This window comes from Arabidopsis thaliana, chromosome 5 (assembly GCF_000001735.4).
Source record: "Arabidopsis thaliana chromosome 5, partial sequence".
Classification (NCBI taxonomy): domain Eukaryota; kingdom Viridiplantae; phylum Streptophyta; class Magnoliopsida; order Brassicales; family Brassicaceae; genus Arabidopsis; species Arabidopsis thaliana.
Genome location: NC_003076.8, coordinates 20,255,166 through 20,273,269, shown reverse-complemented (window position 1 = coordinate 20,273,269; position 18,104 = coordinate 20,255,166). Strand labels below are relative to the sequence as shown.

General features: G+C 35.3%; 4 protein-coding genes across 8 annotated transcripts; 3 read left to right on the top strand and 1 right to left on the bottom strand.

Moving 5' to 3' along the window:
- Positions 1 to 374: 374 nt before the first annotated feature.
- Positions 375 to 3,169, top strand: AT5G49870 (Mannose-binding lectin superfamily protein; the record flags this gene model as incomplete). 2 transcript variants are annotated; one of them, NM_001344861.1, is made up of 6 exons in its annotated part: positions 375 to 419; positions 706 to 925; positions 1,041 to 1,484; positions 1,591 to 2,031; positions 2,107 to 2,565; positions 2,666 to 3,169. In NM_001344861.1, the coding sequence occupies 5 exons, from the start codon at positions 722 to 724 to the stop codon at positions 2,921 to 2,923; spliced, it is 1,806 nt and encodes a 601-aa protein (NP_001318770.1). In that variant the 3' UTR covers positions 2,924 to 3,169. The 2 variants fall into 2 exon arrangements, with proteins under 2 accessions (NP_001318770.1, NP_199798.1); NM_124365.1 differs by lacking the exon at positions 375 to 419 and having other exon boundaries at positions 722 to 925; positions 2,666 to 3,078.
- A 4,766-nt stretch (positions 3,170 to 7,935) lies between these two features.
- AT5G49860 (Mannose-binding lectin superfamily protein) lies at positions 7,936 to 8,703 on the top strand (the record flags this gene model as incomplete). Its single annotated transcript, NM_124364.1, has 2 exons — positions 7,936 to 8,343; positions 8,446 to 8,703. 2 exons carry the CDS (start codon positions 7,936 to 7,938, stop codon positions 8,701 to 8,703), a joined length of 666 nt encoding a protein of 221 aa, NP_199797.1.
- A 1,981-nt stretch (positions 8,704 to 10,684) lies between these two features.
- Positions 10,685 to 13,830, top strand: AT5G49850 (Mannose-binding lectin superfamily protein). The gene is made up of 6 exons (NM_124363.3): positions 10,685 to 10,742; positions 11,022 to 11,235; positions 11,348 to 11,785; positions 11,881 to 12,318; positions 12,408 to 12,866; positions 12,964 to 13,830. The coding sequence occupies exons 2-6, from the start codon at positions 11,038 to 11,040 to the stop codon at positions 13,219 to 13,221; spliced, it is 1,791 nt and encodes a 596-aa protein (NP_199796.1). The 5' UTR covers positions 10,685 to 10,742; positions 11,022 to 11,037; the 3' UTR covers positions 13,222 to 13,830.
- On the bottom strand, positions 13,288 to 18,097 carry AT5G49840 (ATP-dependent Clp protease). Of its 4 annotated transcripts, none has more exons than NM_001344859.1 (15): positions 17,371 to 18,097; positions 17,232 to 17,293; positions 17,044 to 17,144; positions 16,860 to 16,939; positions 16,596 to 16,646; positions 16,231 to 16,305; positions 16,073 to 16,150; positions 15,798 to 15,860; positions 15,597 to 15,667; positions 15,394 to 15,493; positions 15,151 to 15,255; positions 14,836 to 14,898; positions 14,629 to 14,751; positions 14,363 to 14,515; positions 13,288 to 14,279 (listed from the first exon to the last, which is right to left on the bottom strand). In NM_001344859.1, exons 1-15 carry the CDS (start codon positions 18,025 to 18,027, stop codon positions 14,235 to 14,237), a joined length of 1,827 nt encoding a protein of 608 aa, NP_001332696.1. In that variant the 5' UTR covers positions 18,028 to 18,097; the 3' UTR covers positions 13,288 to 14,234. The 4 variants fall into 4 exon arrangements, with proteins under 4 accessions (NP_001332696.1, NP_001332697.1, NP_568714.4 ...); NM_124362.4 differs by having other exon boundaries at positions 13,970 to 14,279; positions 16,596 to 16,642; positions 16,856 to 16,939; positions 17,371 to 18,079; NM_001344858.1 differs by having other exon boundaries at positions 13,288 to 14,515.
- Between the last annotated feature and the right edge of the window lie 7 nt (positions 18,098 to 18,104).

The window sequence follows — 18,104 nt, the reverse complement described above, 5'->3', positions numbered from 1 at the left end:
AATTGATAAATTTGGATCAATATTAATAATCAAAATACAATATTCGTGGGGAAGACTTTGTGTATGAGTTGGCGTCAATCTTATCGTGTAGAAGTGTAGTGTGCAAGTGTAACGAATGAGAAAACTTTAGGTCTAACCAAGGATTTCAACTGATTTAAATTTTAACATTTTTGAATAACTAGTTGTCAATATTAGTTAGTTTAATAATCATAACATTTTCTTGAATCTGAATTTTTCTTCTTTCGTATAATTCTGCATTTTTTTTAGGCGGAGAATATAATTGCAAAACGATTTAGAATGTTTTTTTTATTATTTTCTTTCTAAAAACCCTATAAATAGAAACACCTTCATCCTTTTGGTTATAGATCAACATAGCCTCTCAGTTCAATCACCTGTCTCTCTCTCCTCAACTAACATAGGTCAGTTCTCTCTATCTATGTTTCTTTTATTTACATCTATGTTTCAGAGCTCTAATATCTGATCTAAATTATTGCCAAAGTATAATGAGCATATGTGCTTAAAAATGTAGAGCATCGAATATCAGAAAATGTTACTTGGTAGATATTAGTTTTATCTGCTTCTTGTTTCCACCAAAACAAAACTTGATCTTCTTCGTTCAGCTTAGAACTTGTGTTGATCCTTGGCTGGATAAGGGTATATATTACTGACTAAGAAACACATACAATTGGCATCCAATTTGTGTAGATTCAACAGGTTCGAGATGACCGAAAGATTGGAAGCGGAAGGGAGCAGGAGAGGCAACAACAGTAAGTGGGATGACAAATCTGACCACGATGATGTAACAAAGATATATGTAAATTATTCTCTTAGTGGCATAGAGTCCATTCGTTTCGACTATGTCAAAAGTGGAAAACCAAAGGATGGACCCTTCCGTGGTCAATCGTATAATACTTACACGCACACGGTATAAGATGACATTAGAATTTTTTTTTTCTCTTTTTATCTTTCTGTCAAACCCTTTTTCGCTTTTTTCGCATGTGGGAAATTTTGTAATATCATTTTTTCACCAAATTTTGCAGTTTGAGATTAACCATCTAAAATATGAACATCTTGAATCTGTTGAGGGCTACTACACAGAGGACACAGGGATTGAAGCACTTCAATTTAAAACCAACTTGCGGATATCTGAACCGATTGGATATCATCATGATGGGTGTACCAAATTTATACTAGCAGTAGAGGGAAAAAAAATCATTGGGTTTCATGGATCAAGCTTTGCTTTGAGGGTGGGCTCTCTAGGAGCATATTTCACTTGGGATACTCCTACTATAATAAAAGCAGTAGGGGGAAAGGTAGGGACAAAGTGGGATGATGGAGTCAACCAGGCCGGTTTTACAAAGATACATGTACGTAGTGGTCAAAAGGGCATACAATTCATCAAGTTAGAGTATGTTGACAAGGATGGGAATCTAACAGATGGGCCAATCCATGGTTCTATCTATAGAAGAGGTTCCCCACACGTGGTATGTATACATTATACATGTCACGGAAAAATAGTAATTAATTAAAATTTTGTTTATCCAATTGCATGAGTATAATATTAAATGATACATAATCTTTGTTTTACAGTTTGAGTTTAAACATGACGAAGAATATCTGGTGTCTGTTGAGGGTTACTACGAGGGCGACGAGGAATGTGAGGTCATTCAGGGACTTCAATTTAGGACTAACATCAAGACTTCAGAACTTATGGGATCCAATACGGGTAAGAAATTTAAACTTACAGCCAGTGGAATGAAGATTGTTGGGTTTCATGGATATGCCGAGAAGAATCTAAGCTCTCTTGGAGCATATCTCACACCGCTTACTCCAAAAAAGTCGGAATGCAAAGGCATTACTGATGGAAGCAATGTTTGGAATTGGGATGACGGTGCTTTTGAGGGTATTAGAAAAGTGTCCGTTTTCTTTACAGCTCTTCGTATAAGGTGTCTCATGATTAACTATGAAGACGCTGGCAAAGTAGTAAAGCGTAGCCATGGATTGAACAACAATGATCATCAAGAAGAGAAGGTCAGAATACTTATAACTAACTATATATTCGTCTACATATATGTTGTTGATGGTTAGCTTATTCTGTTTTTACAGTTTGTTGTTGACTATCCAAATGAGTTTATCACGTCTGTGGTGGGGACCATGAGTTCTAGTTCGGTTATGCCATTGATTTTTAAAACATCAAAAGGGAGAACCTCTAAACAATTTGGAGACTATTCTTTTGATGATTCAGTTGAATTTGTTCTCGAGAGCAAAGGTTGTGCTATAGTCGGATTTCATGGATGGCATAACCCTGTGTCTGGGTATATGACAGCTCTTGGTGCATATTATTATCCAATGCCTCTTCCTCCTGCGGCGGAAAAGCTAGAAGCACAAGGTGGTGCTGGAGGAGCTCCTTGGGACGATGGCAGTAATTTCCAAGGTGTTAGAAAGATATACATTGGGACTGGTGAGGTTGGTATCGTTTCAATCAAGTTTCTGTATGAAAATGACGTTCATGAGATAGTAGTGGGAGATCATCATGGGAACAAGAACCTACTTCGACATGAAGAGGTGATTACTACTACTTCAGCCTTTATCCAATTATACAAAGCTTATTGTATATTAGATCTTTGATGTTATTCTTTTGGATTATCTTGTTTTTAAATTGTAGTTTGACTTGGACTATCCGTCTGAATACCTCACATCAGTGGAAGGCAGTTATGATGTAGTACCTGGAAGTGAAGAATATGAAGTTATAATCATGCTCAAGTTCACCACTAACAAGCGAACTTCTCCATGTTATGGACTCGATGATGACCCAATCTTCGTGCTCCACAAGGAAGGTCACAAGATCGTTGGTTTCCATGGAAAATCAAGTAACATGCTTCATAAACTTGGGATCCACGTGCTCCCCATCTCCAACTCCTGATCATATTTATATGATTTAAAACGAACATTATCCTCCTCTGTTTTCAAAAACTTTGATTCGTTTCTCTTCTTTTTTATTTCCTCTGTTTTGATTCTCTGTATCTTGTGAACTTTTGAATGATTCCTCTGTTTAATAAAGTGTATGGAGTTGGACTGAAGCTCGTTGTGACTTCTCTGTATTCTTTTTTTTTTTTGTGCACCAAACTTCTCTGTATTCAATAGGCTGTTTCAAGAAGCGAGATTCCACGAAAAAGAAAGACATGTTTTATGAATTATAGGTGGTCTTAACTTGTCTGCTTCGAAGCTTCAGGAACAATATTCTGGTGTGAAACTCGTTGGCTTTGACATCTTCAAGCATCTCTTTGATATTCTTCACTCTCCTTCTAAATCCAGTGAATTGACAAATCAACTGAGTAATAAACTACTCATTGTAGGTCAAGAGAACTACTCAAGCTCAACACAATCACAACTCCTGCTGGTGGTTAGTCTAATCTAATGGAACGTAAGAAATTGGTCCTATGGCCACTAGAATAGAACAAAATAGATATATTAGCATCTTACTATTCATCTACTCTCATACAACGTAGAGTGCATTCCTCACACTCACGTTTAAGAGCACGTTTAAGAGCATCTTACTATTCATCTACTCTCACAAATTACTATTGAACTCTTTGTTAATGAATCTGAACACTGAAACTAGTAAAGTTTAACAACGGAGACCATTCATGCCCTATATATCTAACATTACTCATACTTCTCATGACATTAGCTCGGCTACATACTCTGAGCTATATAGTACAATAAGCTGAGAGAAGAGAACATTTTCATCTTTTTTGGTTGAGGCTAGAAACATATAAGACATGAGACCATTGCAAAGGAAAAGGGAATGGTGAAAAAAACATTCTCATATTACATAACTAGGGTTGATCCCGTGCTACGCACGGGTTTGCTTTACATGTAATTCCGCTAATTCAAATTTAGAAATAATAATTTTAGTGAATATTGATCGCATTGGCTGTAATATGTTTGGGAGGAAAAATATATAAACACTAAAAAATTTCATTTAAGTGTTTTAATGTTATTTAGGATTTGTACTGAAATTTATTAGTTATGTTTGCTTTATTGATAGAAAAATGTATGATAAGATCATATTTATTATGTTTTACAATTATGTCATTATGTGGCTTTGTAATGTAACCAATTTGTAATACATACGTGGTGAAATTTGTGATTGCAATATAGATTGTTAATCTTCTTAGATCCCGTAAATCGGCAAGACATATTTAATAATCATTGCCTTCGTCTTTTGTGGCTTGAATTTGCGTTTTATTAAGGTTTTAGATTACCAGTTTGACATATAATCTTGTGGAAGCATTTGGATAGAGATCTTTGAGTTCGTAGGAGACTTCGAGTGTTTGTGTTTTGTGTCCTCCATCAGAGACAATAGTATAGTTGATAGTGTAGGTTATGATGTTTTCTTGACAGAATACTATGAGATGGAGTTAGTCCTTGATTTATTCGTTTAGTCTATTATTTTCTTTTTCTGTTTTCTGCAATTCATTGATTTTAGAGAAATTAATTGTTATGCAATCATGAACAATGACCAAATACATCAGAAATGTTATTTTGTGCAAAATCTTTTCCTCGGTGCCACAATCCTTTTCTTTGATGAAGAATTAGCCCTGCAAAATGTCATCAAACAAAATAGGAAAGCTTTTCTATTTGTTGCTGTATAAATAAGTTTTTTTGTTCTAAAGAAAATAAGAAAAACCCTAAAAATTATAGGCAAAAAGAGAGAGATCCTTTTTCGTTTTCTTTCTTACTTTATTCCCTTGAATTTTCTCCTTATTTATGGTTTTCTTTCTTCTTGTAGTCGGAGTCCTTTGGTCTATATTTGCATCAACCCTATGCCAATTGTGGTCGTTGTGGTTGGTGAAGCGGTATGGAAGACCTTCTCTTAGATTTCTCTAATCGGTCTTGGTTTGTGACTCCTTTCACCGATAAAATCGATGGTTTCAACATCACCTACCAAGATTTCTCTAACAACCTTTTCTATGAGGCTTAACGGTTAAGGTCCAATGGAGTTTCATGATTACACTTCCCAACTAATCAGCAAATGAGACATGGAGACTGAAGGATTCTGCTTTGGTTTTCGGTTTCCGTTTCCGACGTCTTAGGTTTCTTTTCAGTCTTAAGATATATGGTTATTTTGATTATTGGTACTTTGCAATTGAATCATCAATTATATGATTTATTTTATGATTTCTTTGTAAATGTTTAATATGGACTGTGAATTTATACACTTTCTCTCTCAGAAATAAGGTCCATCAGCTCACCTTTGGTTGTCGTCATTGAAGTTACCAAAGGTGATGGATTTCGACTCAGTATCTGATGACAACGATAAATTTGTGTGATATAATGTTGTCCACTTATCTAATAATGTTGTCTACTGGTCTAATAATATTGTCTACTTCTTAGTTTGTTGGACATTAATTTCACTTTCTTCTATTAATTTCATGTTGTTACATGTTGTCCCGCCAGATTCAAGAAGGAAAAATGGTCACCTACTCATCATGACCAAAAAAGCTGGATTTTGGCATTTTTGGAAAGATAACAATATTGTGGCATTTCTGAAAAAATGTTTTTTTTTTTTAATATGGCATTTCATCTTTCAATTCCCTTGATTTTATGTCATTTTGAAAAAACAAAATTATGCAAAGATGTTGTAGACATGTTTTTCTAAGATATTTCGCACATATTACCTGTTTACAATTTTTTTTGTTTTTTGTTTAAATGTGAAATTCATTTCAAATCTAATGACTGTACAAAGAGTTTTTTGAAACTAAAATGCTAACCAGATAAACAGTTGTAAATAAGAAATTCCCAAACGGAAATAGGGGAGAGGGTAGAGCTTTAAAGTTTTTGAAAATAGTTATTGTTTAAGAAGGATACAATTTGTTTTGACGTAGTTATTGTTTTGACTATGTTTGATTTTCTAAAAATAATTTTCGATCATATGGCTTCCAGTTATTTGTTTGTTACTATTGTGTCTTGTATTTGTTTTTCTGTAACATATGAATATTTACGTGTCATTATTGTGTTGTCAGTTTGATTTTGCTTAATCCCAAAGTCTAGGAACTCCTAAACCAAAGCTGTCTTTGGTTTTATTTTATTTTCTTTTGGTTTGTAAATTTATATTTATATATATAATTTTTATTTTTTTGATATCTTTTTGAAAAAATTTCTGTTGTAGTAATTTAGTTTTTAAAAATTCGTAGTTATTACTTAGTGTCTTAAAAATACTAATGTTAGAGCCACATGGCATTAGTCTCTTTGATGGATGCCAACAAACTTTTCCTATAAGTCTTTGATGAGCTGAGGCACCTCATATTTTCTCTAACTTTGCCTACCAATGCGATATTTGACACTATACTTTGATAACACATGTACTTGTCATTACTGGTAGTAAGTCTAAAATAATTTATTAATAAATATATTATATATTTAGAAAAATGTCATTAAACTTTGAAAATTACTACATATTAAACTACAATTTTTGATTTTTTTTTCTAGCATAATTGTAACTCCCTTAACTAATTACAAAATCAAATCTTTAAAATTTTGACATGATGTTATGTTTTAGACTGCACGATAATAGTTCACTACTAAAAACAATTCTCCAATTTTACAAGAATTTTTCCCAACTTTAGTTTATTTATATCATAATTAATTAAGATAATTTTGTTTCAATATTATATGATTAAAAAAATTAAAGATCTGTTAAAATTTGAAATCTTATTTTCTCACATTTTAACAGTTTTTCTTTTTTCTATGTTATTTATGCATGTATATATTAATAAACATATCATATCTTATTTTTACAAAATAAATGAATGATAAAGTAGATTACAAAATAAAGTAAATTATTTGTTGATATAAACTCATACAACATTCATTATTATATTGACTTGCACTTTAGAAAGGTAATGCTTCTCTTTCTAATTTAAATATCATCTTCCTTACAATAGGTGTGTTACAACTGTTTTTTCGATTCTTTGTTTTCATTATAGTGGTGACTCTGTTTATATCTCACTTTGGGAAAAACTTGTTGTTGACGCCCATGCCAAGCTTATTTCGATTAAAGACGAAACTGTTGTGGTCATTGCAACCCATGTGAACCCTAGGAAAGTTGGTCGTTAAGTAACTTTCTGGTTTCAAAGAAGAGGACAATAGATTAATAAGTCATCTGCCACATACATGTTTGGAAGCTATATCTTATTGATTCCATTTATATTTTATTGGAAATAGTTACCAACTTACCATCTCTTAAATTTGTGTTGCATCTTGATCGAGAATAACAAAGTTATTGTGACCATCATCGACAATCATTCAAAATTACATTCACCGAGTTTGGGTTGGATCACAACTCACAAGTAACAAACGTCAAACACAGAACCAAATTTGGTCATTTTGAGATTATAACAGGCTCATGAAATATAACTGAAAAGATGATATTTGGGCAACAATATCTGATCGTAATAACGAAATATACATATCTAAAAGTTAACGTGAAAGCAAAGTAGCAATAAAACATAATTTGTTACATGCTCGTGCATAGTCTGAAAAATTCAAAACCAGTCGAGCATTAGTGTTTTTAACACTGTACAAAGATGTTCTTTGAGTGAAAACAAAATTTCACTTCTTGTTGCTTCAATAATGGTTGAAGGCTGCGACGACATCAAATTTACTGATTGTGGATTAGAATAGGACTTTGAACTTAGGCATGGGAGGAGGTAGGACGACGGAAGCTTGTATGGGTAGGTAAAGTTCCTTTCGTGGTCTCAGGTTTCAAGTATGGGGAGGAGACGAACAACCATCCTATTGCTATATTTTTCAGTAGAGAGTGAATCTAGGATAGCGTATAGAGAGATTGTTTTAATTTTTATCATTATGAGAGAAAAGTAATAATGACCTTAGCTTTGAGGCTTTGAATACGGATGTGGGTTTTCAACCATGGATTCTAACGTGATTACGTCATTAACTTTCAAAACATCAAAAGGGAGAACCTCTCCAAAATTTGGATACGGAACTTCTGATTCAGTTGAATTTGTCCTCGAGAGCAAAGGTTGTGCTATTGTCGGATTTTATGGATGGTATAAGACTGGGTCTGGGTATACTACGGCTCTTGGTGCATATTATTATCCGATGCCTCTACCTCCTTCTTCGGAAAAGCTAGAAGCACAAGGTGGTGCTGGAGGAGCTCCTTGGGATGATGGCAGTAATTTCGAAGGTGTTAGAAAGATATACATTGGGACAGGTGAGATTGGTATCGTTTCCATCAAGTTTTTGTACGAAAATGACATTCATGAGATAATAGTGGGAGATCATCATGGGAACAAGAACCTACTTCGACATGAAGAGGTGATTACTACTACTTCAGCCTTTATCCAATTATACAAAGCTTATTGTATATTAGATCTTTGATGTTATTCTTTTGGATTATCTTGTTTTTTTTTAATTTAGTTTGACCTGGACTATCCGAGCGAATACCTCACATCAGTAGAAGGTAGCTATGATGTAGTACCTGGAAGTGAAGAAGATGAAGTTATGATCATGCTCAAGTTCACAACAAACATGCGAACATCTCCGTGTTATGGACTCGATGATGACCCAAGCTTCGTGCTCCACAAGGAAGGTCACAAGATCGTTGGGTTCCATGGAAAATCAAGTACCATGCTTCATAAACTTGGGATCCACGTGCTCCCCATCACCCACTCATGATCATATTTTTATGACTTAAAACGAAACATTATCCTCCTCTGTTTTCAACAACTTTGATCCGTTTCTCCTCTGCTTTTATTTCCTCTGTTTTTATTCTCTGAATCTTTTGAACTTTTGAATGATTCCTCTGTTTGAGAAAGTGGATGGAGTTGATGTGAAGTTAGTTGTGACTTCTCTCTTTGATTTTCTTCATTCTCCTTCTAAATCCAGTACATTCACAAATCAACTATCTAATAAAGTACTCATCGTGGGTTAGTTTCTGCATTAAATCAACGTTAAAGATTTCATATTTAAGTTCAAATTTCCTACTCCACAAGGATAGTTGGTTTCCATGGAAAAGCCAGAAACATGCCATTCACATCTGATTATCTTTTACTCCATTCCACCACACGTTTGTCTCTTATGTTGTTTAATCGACAATCTTATATAAGACAAACGTTTTCTACATTATTAGAGCATGTGATTAAATACTGGGACGTACTTACCTTGGCAGCTGCTTAGAGGAGGTTCGATTAAGGCTTTAAACTTTTCCCGCTTCGCCTGAAATAAATTATAAGTTCTAAATCAACATATTATTTGTGAACTAACTGCTAGGATGTGGAGGATTTATACGCTTAATAAGAATAAGAAAAGGCTGGAAAAAGACTGCAACAAAATGGAGAAAGAGATGAACGGAACAAAAGAAAGATTAAGACAATGATTTGGTATAAGAGTCATTATGTTGTGCCGTGCAACAGAACTACTTAAGTCATTACTTACACTTGCTTGTTACAATTCAGACACACTATATAGTAGAATAAGAAGAGAGAAGAGAGATCATTTGTGGTTGAGGATTGAAATGATACCGAAAATGACCTAAAATGTTAGATAAATTATATATAACTGATAAGTGGATTCTCTCGTTGGAAATTAGAAATGACAAGTGACTTTTCTTATATAATCAGTAAAATATAAAAAGATAAAAATATGATTTGTATATAATAACTGGAATTATATAATAAGAGGTATTTCAAATAAACTTGCTTCATTTGCACAATGTGTAGTTTTTTTACTTGGCTCTGTTATCATAATTTGTTATACAAATATGATAAAAATAGGATTTGTATATAATAACTGGAATTATATATGTAGTCTATGTTTGTTCGACCGAACTTTGTTTTTTTCTGCTTAGGTCATTTATGATTGTATAAATTTTAGACCCGTGATATATAAAATGGACTTAACGAAGCTCATCTACGTAAAACAAAACCTAAAGTTTTTTCATTCGTTGCGCTACACGATACGTATACTATAAAATAATCTATGCTCACAGCCTCACATGATAAAGACATGAAACCAACCGTCAGAGTCGGCGGCTATGACAAAAACAAAGCTAAACTATGCAAGTAGAGTTCCGATCCATTATTTGTACAATGTGTAGCTTTAAAAATTGACTGTTGGATTTTTCAGGAAAGTCTAGTCCTTTAAAATAATAATTTGTTAACATACTTTAAAAAAAAAGTTTTGATATGGCTATATATAGTATGTTAACGACTATAGAAACATGAGTCTTATATAATTATTAGATTTTGATCTACGTAAGGGCATATACAATACAATATGACCGGAAGATGACTTAAGAAAACCCAAATAATATACAGTTGGTTCCACTTTATTGACAAAAACTTGTTCCATATTTTATTTTATTTTTGGGAAAATATCTTGATGTCACCTTTTGGAGTTCTTAATTATTTGAAATTAATTTATCAAGTGGCTCTCAAAAAGACCAAGAGTTTCAACTACTTTAATTTTTTACTCTTTTTGTTTGTTTACTAATGTCAATATTAGTTTAAAGTAAAATCTCAACATTTTCTTAAATCAGACTTTTTTTTTTCTTTTTTTTTTGTATAATTCTTCCTTCTCAAAACGAGTAAGAAAGTTTTAAAGTTTTTTTTTTCTTTTTTGAAAAGCCTATAAATAGATACTCCTTCATCTTTTGGTTATAGATCAACATAGCCTCTCAGTTCAATCAGCTGCCTCTCTCTCCTCGACGATCATAGGTCAGTTCTCTCTTTTATATATGGTGCTTTTATTTACAGCAATGTTTCAGAATCATATTTAAATTATTGCATACGTAATGAGCATGTTCATAAAAATGTAGAGCATCGAATATTCAAGAAATGTTACTTTATAGATAATAGTTTCATCCGCTTCTTTTTCACCAAAACAAAAACTTGATCTTCTTCGTTCAACTTAGAAATTTTACATGTTGATCCTTGGTTGAAAATGGTATATATTACTGACTAAGAAACACATACAATTGCCATCCATATGTGAAGATTCAACCGGTACGAGATGACTGAAAGATCGGAAGCGTTAGGGAAGGATGGCAACCGTAGGTGGGATGACAAATCTGACCACGATGATGTAACAAAGATATATGTAAATTATTCTCTTATGGGCATAGAGTCCATTCGCTTCGATTATGTCAAAAGTGGAAAACCAATTGAAGGACCCTTCCGTGGTGAAACGTATAATACATACACGCATACGGTATATGCTGACTTTAGAAAATTTCACTTTTAGTTTTTCTTTCTGTCATAACCTTTTTTTGCTTTCTTAGATGTTGAAAATTTTGTAAACCATTTTTCACCAAATTTTGCAGTTTGAGATTAACCATCTAAAAAATGAACATCTCGAATCTGTTGAGGGCTCCTACACACAGAGAGGGATTCAAACACTTCAATTTAAAACCAACTTGCGGATTTCTGAACCGATTGGATATCCTGGCAAGGATGGTATTAAGTTCATATTAGCAGTAGAGGGAAAAAAAATCATTGGGTTTCACGGATCAACTTATTTCAGGCTGTACTCTCTAGGAGCATATTTCACTCGGGTTACTCCTACAAGAATAGAAGCGATAGGGGGCAAGGTAGGCACAAAGTGGGATGATGGAGTCGACCAGGCAGGTTTTACAAAGATACATGTACGAAGTGGTCAAGAAGGCATACAATTCATCAAGTTTGAGTATGTTGACAAGAATGGGCGTCTGAGAGATGGGTCAATCCATGGTTCTATTTACAGAAGAGGTTCCCCACACGTGGTATGTACTACATATCATGGAGAAATAGTAAAAATTCTGTTTATTCAATTGCATGAGTATAATGCTAAATCTTAGACGTAAACATTGTTTTACAGTTTGAGATTAGACATGTTGACAAAGAATATCTGGTATCGGTAGAGGGTTACTATGACGGTGATGGCGACTGTGCGGTCATTCAAGCACTTCGATTCAGAACCAACGTCAAGACTTCACAACTTATGGGACCCAAAACGGGTAAGAAGTTTAGACTTGCAGCCAGTGGAATGAAGATTGTCGGGTTTCATGGATATGCTGAGAAGAATCTTACCTCTCTTGGAGGATATTTCACACCGATTATTCCAACAAAGTCAGAATGCCAAGGAGTTACTGAACGAAGCACCCTTTGGGATAGTGGTGCTTTTGAAGGTATTAGAAAGGTTTCCGTTACATGGAGATCTTATTGTATACGGTGTTTCCGGATCAACTATGAAAACGATGGCAAAGTAGTAAAGCGTGCCCATGGAATGAACGACGATTCGCGAATCACTGACGAGGTGAGAATACTTATATCTATAAGTCCCTCAACTAAAATATACATATATGTAGGTGTTGTTGAATAGCTTAATTATTCTGGTTATTGCAGTTTGTTGTTGACTATCCATATGAAGTTATCACGTCCATTGTGGGGACCATGAATGATAGTTATGTTACGTCATTTGTTTTCAAAACATCAAAAGGGAGAACCTCTAGGACATTTGGTGAGAGAACTTCTGATTCAGTTGAATTTGTCATTGAGAGCAAAGGTTGTGCCGTTGTCGGATTTCATGGATGGTATGCACCTCTTGGGGCTGGGTATATTACGGCTCTTGGTGCACATTTTTATCCGATGCCTCTTCCTCCTGCTGCGGAAAAGCTAGAAGCACAAGGTGGTGCTGGAGGAGTTCCATGGGACGATGGTAGTAATTTTGAACGTGTTAGAAAGATATACATTGGAACATGTGAGGTTGGTATTGTTTCCGTCAGGTTTTTGTATGAAAATGACATTGAAGAGATAGTAGTGGGAGATCATCATGGGAACAAGAACCTACTTCGACATGAAGAGGTGATTACTACTACTTCACTTTTATTACCTACTTATCCAATTATACAAGGTTATTTATATTTGATCTCTGATGTTCTTCTTTTGAATACAATTGTAGTTCGACCTGGACAATGCTTGCGAATACCTCACATCAGTGGAAGGTAGTTATGACGTAATACCTGGAAGTGAAGATGTTGAAGTTATACTCATGCTCAAGTTCACCACCAACAAGCGAACTTCTCCATGTTATGGGCTCGATGATGACCCAACCTTCGTGCTCCACAAGGCAGGTCACAGAATCATTGGGTTCCATGGAAAATCAAGTAACATGCTTCATAAACTTGGGATCCATGTGCTCCCCATCACCGACCCATGATCATATTATATGACTTAAACGAAATAGTATCCTCCTCTGTTTTCAATAACTTTGATTTGTTTCTCCTCTGTTTTTTTTTCTCTCAAGATCTTATGAACTTTTGAATGATTCCTCTGTTTAATAAAGTGTATGGAGTTGATGTGACACTAGTTCCTAACTTCTCTGTGTTCAATAGGCCGCTTCCAGAAGCGAGATTCATTTTTCCAGATTCCACGAAAAAGAAAAATATGTTCTATGAATCAGAGATGATCTTAATTTGTTTGCTTCCAAACTTCAAGAACAATATTCTGTTGCCTTTGATATCTTCAAGCCTCTCTTTGATTTTCTTCACTTTCCATCTAAATCCAGTAAACTCACAAATCTACTGACTAATAAACTACTCATTGTGGGCTTCCTTGCTCGTATGAGCCGGTCACGTCGTTCTATCCCATCAATACCCCTTTCTCGAACAACAACCTTGTGCTCAAGGTTCGGAATAAAGTCAGGAAATACTCATCACCCATCTAACCAATATTTTTTGGGGGAGGGGGTCTGTTTCCTCTGAAAAAAGAGACAACTGTGGGTCAAGAGAACTATTCTATCCATTTTTGTGGCAGAGACTTGTGGAATTCCCAATGTCAAAAACAGGACAAGGTCGCACAATCACAACTTTTCCTGGTGGTCTGTAATCTTCTATATCGTTTTTTGGCTTGACTAGGTTAGTCCCGTCGAAATGGAACTTAAGAGAGTGGTCCTATGACCACTTGAATAGAAGTAACAAAATAGATATAATTGCATCTGACTATTCATACTACTATCTCATACAATGTAGAGTGCATTCCTCACACTCACATATTTTTATTCACAACTTATCCAACAAGCTCGTTTGAGAGTGCTCTCTCCATTAAAATACTGTTTACTCTTTATCTCTTTGTTAATGAATCTGAACACTGAAACTACTGAGGTTTGCCAACTGAGACCATTCATGCCCTATATATCTAACATTACTCACACTTCTCATGACATCAGCTTGGCTACATACTCTGAGCTCTCTTAGCTTCATCCTCCTTACTCTTCTCCTATAACATCAAACAATTTCTGAAGCTTTCGCATAAAATACATCGTAAGGTGCGTCAACTTAGCACGTGCTGCACTTACTTACCTTTGACTCTGCTTCTTCAACAAATTGTTGCAACACATTATCTCCTTTAAGAATTTTTGCGCCACATCCTGGGGACCCAACTGAACCAACAGCCTCTTCATCCACCAGAACTGCCTTTATACTCTGTGATCCTTCCGTGATGCTATCTGGTACCTGATAAGAATTCACATTTAACATTTAAAACACACAAATAGGGTATTTGTAGTACATTGCAATCGAATATCTACATTGAAGTATCAAAAACTATAAGGGTGAAATCCTCATACCTCAAACATTGCTTCGGTGAGAATACTTTCCAGTATAGACCGTAAGCCACGTGCACCAGTGTTCTTCGACATAGCTTTCCTTGCGATTAGCCTCGTTGCTCCTTCAGTAAATTGCAGTTGGACCTAACACATAATCAAACACCAAAGAGGTTTATAGTAAAGGGAGGATGCACTTATAAGTCAACATGGAGTGGTAAGAAGTGTTACATTGTTCATGCGAAACAATTTCTTGTACTGTTTACCCAATGCACTTTTAGGCTCTGTGAGAACCTGCATATGAATAAAAAAAAGTTATAAATTGCAACAGAGAAGGCTGCCTGAAATAAAAAAAATTAAAGGAAACTCCAGGTGCGATCTCATACAGCTATCACTCATGTACTGAAATGGGATAACAATAGGCAGCTGGGACAATAAGGTAGTTTTATAGAAGACTTCAAGTCTTTTGCTTAATACACACCAATGGAAAACTAATCGAGAATGTTTGAAACCATTCCATAAGATAAATAAATCGAATCAAGCTACCTGTACAAGTTGATCTTCGTTTAATGCGGATAAGCTCACTAAGATGGGTAACCTTCCAACAAACTCAGGAATGAGACCATACGCAACAAGATCTTCACTTTGTAACTACGACCATGAACCATTTACCAATAATTATAAGTGCTTCTTTTATTAGACAATGAACAAGTTGCATCAATTGACAGTAAAATATACACGAAAGACTAGCATACAATTTAGTGAGCCACATGAGGACAAATTCCTTACAGATTCCAACAAGGAGGATGTTACAGCAGCACTACTTAACCCAGAAGTACTCATGTTTGTACGAACGGAAGCACCAAAACCAATAGAGGCATCATGCTGCCTGGTCAAGAGAAATATAATCATGCCATTCAAGCCCTATCGAACACAGAGAAAAGGATAGGATGGAAGATTTTTGCTGAATCTACAAGACTTGAGAAACTTACCTTTCAGAAACAGTTTTCTCCAGATCGATAAATGCACCACCACAAATAAAAAGGATGTCTTTTGTATCCATCTGCAATTTTTATTTTCCACCAAGAGGTTCAGCTTTTTCATGAACCGAGTATTGTGGCTAACTGTGCCACAAAAGGGCATTCTGACATGCACAAAAGAAAGCTTGAAACAGGCGATTTTCACGCATTTACCTGAATGCTATCTCCTCGAGGATCTCTCCGTAATCCTTTCTCGGGAATCGGGACACTGACCACCTGCAAATTAGTAATTAACAGAAGCTGGACATTGTAATATTTTGGATCACCTAGAATGGCAAATGCTATGATGAGATTCCCAGACTATATTGTTTCCTCATAATGTTTGCTGATTAGATATATTATCAAGGCATAGAGTATTCCTAATCGTTTCTGTTAACAGTCTATATGCAGTTGAGTTAAATTAAAGATTTCAAGTAGAAAAAGCTTACAGTTCCTTCCAGCAATTTTAGCAATGACTGTTGAACACCTTCTCCAGAGACATCTCTACCACCATTTGAGCTATGAGACTGACAGCGAAAAATAACTTGCTAAATATTGAGTATCAACCAATTCAGAATCAAAAGTAAAGAGTGAAGAAAACTCAGACCTTCATAGTCATTTTATCAACTTCATCAATGTACACAATTCCCCTTTGAGCTTCTTCTACATTGCACCCAGCTTCCTGCAGTAACAAAGTAAAGCGGTTGCTAATTAGCATCTAAGAAAGAAATTAACATGAATACTGCAAATAACAAGATTTTCCGAATACTAAAATAGTGGATCAAGAAGAAAGTGGTGAGAAGAAATTTTTTTTTTGAACTGTTACAAAGACAGGAACAAAGTACATTTGTAGTTTCAGACGTAGTCAGCGAAAAACTATTTCGTAAGCAGTTGTTAAGATTATATTACAAATGAAGGTATAAACAAATATGTAAAACCAGAGACATAATATGAGGTGATAGTAAGACATACCACATATAGTTTGTACAATATTGATTCCACATCTTCACCAACATAACCTGCCTGGACAAGAAGAGTAGTTTAGTTATGCTAAGAGCAAGACTTGTGTTAAGATTCCTCTAAAAAGCAAGAAAAACATCATCACTTCATTCAAAATATTTTTCGAAATGAGGGATTGTAAGGCATCCATCCTAGTGGGCCTAATGCTTCCCTAATGTACAACATACTAATGTTCTGAGTACCCAAACCTTAAGAGGGATAAGTGAAACAACTTGCCTGAGTTAGTGAAGTCGCATCAGCAATAGCGAATGGCACATTGACAATACGCGCCAAAGTTTTTGCCAGTAAAGTCTTTCCTGTTCTTATAACCAAGCAAGAAACATAAAGGCCAAGATCATTATCATACTAAACAGTATCTCCAAATACTCTCCAAAACAATATGGCAAGCAACAATATGCACCTGAACCAGTAGGACCAAGCAACAACACATTACTCTTATCCAACTCCACGTGATCAATATTATCATCCTCCATATCAATGTTATATGATTCTGAAGCAGACCTGTTATTAAAAAAAGAGCAAAAGAATCGAGCTTTGTTGTATCCCATATAAAGTATCAGAATGATAAGAGCATGGAAGAAGACAAACCCTTTTTTCCTAGAAGCATGATATATTCTTTTGTAATGATTATAAACAGCCACAGAAAGAACCTGCACAAAAGGAAAGATATGTAAACAAGAATCTAATTTAGACACAAAGAAGAAGAAGCTAGGGACCGAAACCAAACCTTCTTAGCCTTCTCTTGACCAATGACAAACTCATCAAGCCCTTGACAAATTTCCTTAGGAGTTGGAAGCTTAATCACAGATTGCTTCTCTTTATCACCACCATTACTTTCATCCTCCTCCTCATCAGCATCCTCACCATCTTCATCGCTTCTAAGACCTTGAATTTTCCAATTCCTAGGGAAAGATTTCTGATCATCATCATCATCATCATGGTCATCATCAGTTCCTTTAACTTTCCCGAGTTCAATAAAACTCCCTTGTAAAGGAGAGAGCTTGAATGGTCTAAAGTAAAAAGCTGTTTTGCATTGAGAACAGAAATTAACAGCTTGATAGATCCCTGGTTCTCTTGCTGTTAGAGACAATGGACGATTTGAGAAGATGACGTGCATCTGAGCAGAGCAACGAGGACAATTGACGTCACTTCTGATGTGATCATAATCATCTCCGCCGCCACCTCCGCCGCCGCCGCTGCAGGAGTCCCAAATACGGCGGGAGAAGGAAGAGGAAGGGATTAGGGTGTTGGAAGAAGGGCGTAGAAGAGGGATGTGAGGAGGAGAATCAACGGAGAGAAGGAATCTGAAACTGCGAGAGAGAAGAGATGATGATGTTATTGTCTTCCTCGAGACAAATCTGGAAATGGATAAGCTACAAAACATCTCTCTCTGTTGTCTCGATGATATGATTCTTCAAAGGTTTTTGCTCAGATTTACATTAACGGCAATCTTAAAGTAAG

Bases quoted from the DNA above. Each gene is read 5' to 3' on its own strand.
- AT5G49850 (NM_124363.3), top strand. From the start codon at position 11,038: ATGACTGAAAGATCGGAAGCGTTAGGGAAGGATGGCAACCGTAGGTGG. The intron at 11,236-11,347 runs GTATATGCTGAC...CAAATTTTGCAG, and splicing joins ATAATACATACACGCATACG to TTTGAGATTAACCATCTAAA. The intron at 12,867-12,963 runs GTGATTACTACT...ATACAATTGTAG, and splicing joins ACCTACTTCGACATGAAGAG to TTCGACCTGGACAATGCTTG.
- AT5G49840 (NM_001344859.1), bottom strand. From the start codon at position 18,027: ATGTTTTGTAGCTTATCCATTTCCAGATTTGTCTCGAGGAAGACAATA. The intron at 17,145-17,231 runs GTTTGTCTTCTT...TTTTAATAACAG, and splicing joins CATGCTTCTAGGAAAAAAGG to GTCTGCTTCAGAATCATATA. The intron at 16,306-16,595 runs GTATGTCTTACT...TTGTTACTGCAG, and splicing joins TATTGTACAAACTATATGTG to GAAGCTGGGTGCAATGTAGA.